At 40.1% G+C, this 7,403-nt stretch overlaps 1 protein-coding gene across 1 annotated transcript in view; it reads left to right on the top strand.

Moving 5' to 3' along the window:
• Positions 1–7,403, top strand: part of LOC106878450 (jouberin) — a 50,160-nt gene that overhangs the window by 23,792 nt on the left and 18,965 nt on the right. The window contains exons 20-25 of the mRNA XM_052977720.1: positions 686–827; positions 2,125–2,177; positions 2,625–2,719; positions 3,281–3,414; positions 4,350–4,493; positions 6,286–6,367. Of these exons, the coding sequence (XP_052833680.1) occupies positions 686–827; positions 2,125–2,177; positions 2,625–2,719; positions 3,281–3,414; positions 4,350–4,493; positions 6,286–6,367 (650 nt within the window). The remainder of the gene's footprint in view (positions 1–685; positions 828–2,124; positions 2,178–2,624; positions 2,720–3,280; positions 3,415–4,349; positions 4,494–6,285; positions 6,368–7,403) is intronic.

The raw sequence follows: 7,403 nt of genomic DNA, 5'->3' as shown, positions 1-7,403 counted from the left end.
ATATATATATATATATATAATTTATATAAAGGGCATTACAAGGGGCTTCTTTCAGTTTCCATCTATCAAGTCCACTCACAAGACCTTGGTCAGCTTGAGGCTAAAGGAGAAGAAACTTGCCCAAGGTGCCATACAGTGGGACTGAACCCAGAACCATGTGGTTGGGACACAAGCTTCTTACCACACAGCCATGCCTGTGACTTTTTTTATATTTCTTCTAATCTTTTAGTACATGTCACCTTACTTACATCTTGCAATTTAGTGAAGGCGCGTGGCTTAGTGGTTAGGGCATTCAGCTCACAATTGTGACATCGTGAGTTCAATTCCCGGTGACGCATTTTGTCCTTGAGCAAGACATTTTATTTCACGTTGCTCCAGTCCGCTCAACTGGCAAAAATGCATAGTACCTGTATTTTAAAGGGCCGGTCTTGTCACACTCTGTGTCATGCTGAATATCCCCGAGAACTACGTTAAGGGTACACGTGTCTGTGGAGTGCTCAGCCACTTGCACGTTAATTTCATGAGCAGGCTGTTCCGTTGATCATATCAGCTGGGACCCTCATCGTTGTAACCGACGGAGTGCTACCCCACATCTTGCAATCTACACAAACATCCATGGTCGTATCAAATCGCAAATGCTCTTACACAACAGCAATGTATTTTCATTCTTTTCTTCTTACGACAGCTGCAACAAGAGATCGAATCTCACAAGGGGTACATCAATGCCATCTGCTTCGACGAACTTGGTGAGAAAATGTACTCTGGCGATAGCGTCGGCATTCTTCTTGTATGGAATTGCTATGTCAATGACTCACAGAACGAAAAAGGTAACACAGCAGAGAGACACTAATTTTTGGCACTTAATAGGTTGTATATAATTACCTCCGCCAAGGAAGGAGGTTATGTTTTCATTGGCGTTGGTTTGTCCGTCTGTCCATCAAATAACTCAAAAAATTGTGGACGGTATTTAATGAAACTTGCAGAAAAAGTTGGTAACGACACAAGGAACAGATGATGAAATTTTGGTAGTGATCCATGAATTTTTATGGATTCTTGAAGGACTTTTCATTTGTTATATTTACTTTACATGAAGTATTACAATGGTACGTTCTTTGATTATCTCCCTTGAAAACACGGTCATTGTTTCCACGTAACCTATGGTGGTGTTGCTGTTTCCAAAGTTTATTTTCGTTTCTCTATTAGTAATTTTACTCGCGTATCTATCTTAAAATGAGCTGCTTCGCGGAGGTCTGCGCTCTCCGAGTGCTTTTCTAGTTTTATATACTCTTTTACTCTTCCCAGACGAGGCGTTGTGAGTGTTTATTGAGCGAAAACACCTAAAGCTCCACGTGGCTCCGGCAGGGGATGGTGGTGAACCCTGCTGTACTCTTCCACCACAACTTTCTCTCACTCTTTCTTCCTGTTTCTGTTGTGCCTGTAATTCAAAGGGTCAGCCTTGTCACACTCTGTGTCACTCTGAATATCCCCGAGAACTACATTAAGGGTACATGTGTCTGTGGAGTGCTCAGCCACTTGCACGTTAATTTCACAAGCAGGCTGTTCCGTTGATCGGATCAACTGGAACCCTCGACGCCGTAAACCAGGAGTTTTCAAACTGTGGTCCGCGGACCACAGGGGGTCCGCAAGGACAAGACAGGGGGTCCATGGACAGCAAATACTTTTTATGAGCAATTTGATTTTATATATGTTTTTTAATCGAAATCTTTTAACTGACAATAAACCTATTTGTAAAATACTGTTAAATAAATAAATGTAAAAATATATGTTATTTTAAGCAAATATTTATGTATAAATTTCATAAGCATTTATAAGGGAGTCCCTAAGGTAAAGCCTGAAATATAAAGGGGTCTGCAAGTCAAAAAGTTTGAAAACCCCTGCCGTAAGCGATGGAGTGCCAACAACCAACAACAGTTTCAATTCCATTGCAAATTTAAAAAATAATAACATCCAGGGTTATTTTGCTAAGTTAATTCACTTCCAGTCACAGTAACATATTATATGATTTTAAAATTTCGTTTACTCTCTCTCTCTCTCTCTCTCTTTCTCTCTCTCTCTCTCATTCTCTTTCACTCTCTCATTTGCCCTCTCTCTCTCTCTCTATAGCATTCCAAAAAGACTGGACCTTGTTCCAAGACATCTCCATCCCTGACTTCCACGTGAGTAAACCCTTACAATAATATTCCTCTTCATTTCTTTCCCATACATTTTCCTTTGTTTACACAGATTAGGTAAAGGCACGTGGCTTAGTGGTTAGAGTATTCCACTCATAATCGTAAGGTCATGAGTTCAATTTCCAGCAATGTATTGTGCCCCTGAGCAAGACACTTTATTTCCTCAACCACCACCAACACCATCACCGTCATGACAACAACCACCACCACCACTACCAGCACCACTACCACACCATTATCATCACCACCTCAACAACCACCACCATCACCTCTACCAACCACTATCACAACAACAACCACCACCAACACCACCACGACCACCATCATTACAACCACGACCACGACCACCACCACCATTACAACCACCACTACCATGACCACCACCACCACCACCACCACCAGTCACTACATCAATCTGTTCCATTCTTACAGGGTATACCAATAAACTCCTTGACGTTACATTGCAGTGGACGGAGATTGCTCGTTCATTACCGTGACAGTGTGTTACGCATGATTAACCTGAGGATGTAAGTATATTAATAATAATCATTTCTACTTAGACGCACAAGGCCTGAGGGGTGGGGGACTAGTTTCATTACATCAACTGCAGTGCAGAATTGGTTTCTTTATTTTATTGACCCACGAAAGGATGAAAGGCGTAGGCTTGGTTGTGTGGTAAGATACTTGCTTCCCAACCACATGGTTCTGGGTTCAGTACAACTGTGTGGCACCTTTTTCATCCGAATCCATTCAGTTCGTGCCAGTCACAAGGCCAAACATCCCTGAAAGTTTCATCCGAATCCATTCAGCGGTTCTTGAGATATCTTGTCCACGGTCAAACAAACAAACAAACACGACTAAAAACAATACCTCTGCCTTCGCTAAGGCAGAGGTAAGAAGAAGATATTACAAAATCACCATCATCATCACTATCCCCCCATTCACCACCACCATTGTCACCAATCCCCCTTCCCCCATCACCACCACCAACATGCCTTTTTTATTACAGCACATCTGAATATATATGGTTATTTGTATCATCATCATCATCATCAGGTTACAGTGCCATCTCTTGTTCTAATCCACAGACTCCGTGTAATGCAGAAGTACATCGGAGCACTGAACTTCCGGAAACATCTCCAAAGCACACTGACTCCCTGTGGGAGCTACGTGTTGTCTGGGAGTGAGGACAACTATGTTTACGTCTGGAATACTGAGACAGGTGAGCATTTTATATGAAACAAAGGGGACACAAGGTTGTGTCCCTTATGTTGCTGCTGCTGCCTTATTTTTTTTGTTGTTGTTTCCCTCCCCCCCAAATAAGCCTAATCTACCAGACCCACGATTGAAAAGAACTGCACTGAGATCCAGTGTCTACTTTGGCATGGTTTCTACAGTTGGATACTTTTCCCTAATGATATATATTTATATGTAGGGCTGGGGACATGTAAAAGAGGCACCTGTTCCGGTGACACATAAAGGGCCCCCATGCTGGTGCACGTAAAGGGCATTCATATTAGTGGTGTATAGTAGGCACCCACTACACTCTCGGAGTGGTTGGCATTAGGAAGGGCATCCAACTGTAGAAAATATGCCAAATCAGATTGGAGCCTGGTGCAGCTCTCCAACTTACCAGCCTCAATCAAACTGTCTAACCCATACCAGCATGAAAAACAGATGTTAAATGATGATGATAACTGGTATATATATATATATATATATCATCATCATCCTCATCGTTTAACGTTCGCTTTCCATGCTAGCATGGGTTGGACGATTTGACTGAGGACTGGTGAAACCAGAAGGCTGCACCAGGCTCCAATCTGATCTGGCAGAGTTTCGACAGCTGGATGCCCTTCCTAACGCCAACCACTCCGAGAGTGTAGTGGGTGCTTTTACGTGCCACCGGCACGAGGGACAGTCACACGGTACTGGCAACGGTCATGCTCAAAATGGTGTTTTTTACATGCTACTTGCACGGGTTTCAAATGTTGGCACAAGGCCAATAAGTTCGGGGGAGGGAGTAAATTGATTACATCAACCCCCAGTGGTGCTGTTTGTATTTTTATGTTGGTTTTGTTCTTTGTAATGTTTGCTGTTTTTATTCATTAATGTTTTGTTGTTTTCTTCTTCTTCCATTCTGATCCTTTCTATCAGGTGATCATGTTTATAAATATACATCAATGAATTACAAACAACCTGTCACTGGGATTGACTACCATCCGAAGGACCATATCGTGGCATTCTGCAGTCCTGGTAGAAACCAGCTTGTGTATCTCTATAAGTACATACCAACTGAAGGTAAGAAAAACAAAATGAAAAAATTGTGTTTTACTGGCAGGTATAGTGGCGGTGGTTATGGTGGGATCGATATTTGGTGTTCATAGTTTTCTTAATCCTCTAACTGCAGATAAATTTCTCCAAATTTCATTACCCTGAACTTTGGAAAGCAATTTTATATACCAATCTATCTTTTTTTATATACCAATCTATTTTTTTAGTTGAGATACATGAAGATTATTGAGGCAATGTTGCTTGCAGAAAATACCAGTTCTATTTTTCAGTAGATATCTAACATCATTCCTGGATTAGGATTAACCATGAAATTTAATTTTGCAGTTAAAGGGTTAAGTCAATATTTTCTGAGTTGAGGGAGATTTGGCTGTTATTTCTTGCATGTCACAGTCTCTCCCATTATCCCCTGACAACAGTAATAGCATATCTTGTTGTTTAGCCCTTGAACAGATCTGATCAGGCAGACTTATGTTCAGATGTGCTCCAACCACAGGCATCCCTTTCATCTGTATTTTTATTTTCTGACACTCTATCTCGGACCACCTTCTGTCTGATTTGTCTTTCACTTCTAAAAGCAGTAAAGTTTGAAATCATTGAGATTTTGTTGCTGTTTTTAGCAGACCCAGTTAGTTGCCACAGCAAGGCAGTGTCTTTTATCATGTTTTAACCCTTTTACTGCAGAAATCCGATGTATCCACTCAAAATTCCATTAGCAGTTTTATTCACCAATTTATCTTTTGTCGAGGAATGTCATGTTTGAAATTATTTTCTTGTTGAGACAGGTGAAGTTTATTGAGGCACCGTGACTTGCAGAAAATACCAATTCCATTTTTTGATAGACATTTAACATCATTCCTGGAATAACCATGAAATTTAATTTTGCAGTTAATGGGTTAAGTCAATATTTTCTGAGTTGAGGGAGATTTGGCTGCTATTTCTAGCAAATCAAGGACTAGGTTGTTTGATGTAATTAACTCTTTTACTGCAGAAATCAGACATATATACACTCAAAATTTCATTACTTTTGACTTCAGAAAGCAGTTTTATTTACCAATCTATCTTTCGTCAAGGAATGTCATTTTTGAAACTAATATTTTGAGATAGTTGAAGCTTATTGGGGTAACATGACTTGCAAAAAATACCGTTCTATTTTTTTGATAAATATTTAACATCATTGCTAGAATGTTCTATGCAGGGGTACTGTCTTGAAGGGTTTTTGTCAAACAAATTGACCCCAGGAATTACTTTTTTAAGCCTCGTACTTGTTCTAATAGCACCTATTATTGAACCCCAAGGTTACAGGGTCATAAACACATAATGACTGGTTGTCAAACAGTGATGGGGAACAAATGCAGGCACAAACACACACACACACACACACACACACACAACGGGCTTCTTTCAGTTTCTGCCTACCAAAATCTTCCACAAGGCTTTGGTTAGCCCAAGGCTAAAGTAGAAGACACACAATGGGACTGAACCCGGAAGCATGTGGTTGAGAAGCCAGCTCCTTACCACGCAGCCACAAGTAAATTATATTAAATAATGGCTGAATTATTGTGTGTGAACAAAAAGTAAATTATGTTAAATAATGTGTAAATTAGTCTGTTTGAATAATGAATAAATATACGTGCTGCACCCTGTACAGGGTCACACATTGAGTTTGTGTCAGGATATTGAGTAGTTTTACTCTTTTTTTTTTTTTAAGTTAGTTTCACCAGCTCAAGGTAAGAACTTTGGCTTTTCCGTCCCTCATACTGCAGCTTCGAATGCAATATTTGGTTTCTTTGTTCGACAGTTACGAAACCTGAAGTCGTGGCACCTACTGCGAAGACACTCGTTACTTCCACCCCTCCAACTCCTACCACTCTCACCAGCAGGTAAGCCTTCTTTGTTTTTCATTTTCTATTACAACACCTGTGAATATATATGGTTCTTGGTATCATCATCATTTTCATTATCACAATCACCATCATCATCATAATTGGCATTTTCATCATCATCATCATCATTGTCATCATCATCATCATTATCATCACCGTCATCATCATCAGTCACCATCATCACTGTCACCATCATCATCATCGTCATCATCATCATTGTCATCATCATCATCGTCATCATCATCATCGTCATCATCATCATCATTGTTTTATCATCCACTTTTCCATGCTTGGATGGGTCAGTTAGACTTTATTAAGGCAGATTCCCTTTAACTGGATGCCCTTCCTGTCGCCATCCCTCCCCTGTTTCCCGATAAAGTGGTATTCCCCCATGGCCAGACATATTTTCACAGAAGATTGGAAATGGAGGATACCACTTGTGCTATGGTGGCACTCACTTATAGCTATCTCACTATATCAAGGCAAGGCGACAGTAACACACACACACATACATATGTATAATATATATATATAAGGTTAAGAAGGGTATTGGATTCAACCAAACCCAAAGATACAGGTAATACTGAGTAAGTGCTGTATACCAACTAGTTTTGCCCCTTTCGTTGTATCAACATGAGTGGGGAATATAACATTGGTCGTGTATTAGCGTGTGTATGTATAAAGAGAGAAAAGGATAAAGAGAACAATGGCAAAGTTAGAAATATATTTGATGGATAAAGTCTTACAGCTGTTTCAGGCAAAATCCAATGTATCCCTTCATCGGAGACAGAAATAGTAGAGGAATGGATTATACACACATAAAAATAGAACGTTGGATTCCAAAATGGAGGCAAACACCTTTCTCCATGTGATCAGCTTGAAAATTTGTTAAGATTCTGGGATATTATCCCACTCTTCTTAACATGAAACCAATGGTTGCCTTAACTCACAAATAAAGGACACACACATACACACACACACACACACACACATATGTAAATATCAAACGATGAGAATGAATGCTACACTTTGC

This window comes from Octopus bimaculoides, chromosome 28, assembly GCF_001194135.2.
Source record: "Octopus bimaculoides isolate UCB-OBI-ISO-001 chromosome 28, ASM119413v2, whole genome shotgun sequence".
Taxonomy (NCBI): domain Eukaryota; kingdom Metazoa; phylum Mollusca; class Cephalopoda; order Octopoda; family Octopodidae; genus Octopus; species Octopus bimaculoides.
The sequence above is the reverse complement of the archived record's forward strand: the minus strand, read 5'-3'. Positions and strand labels throughout refer to the sequence as shown.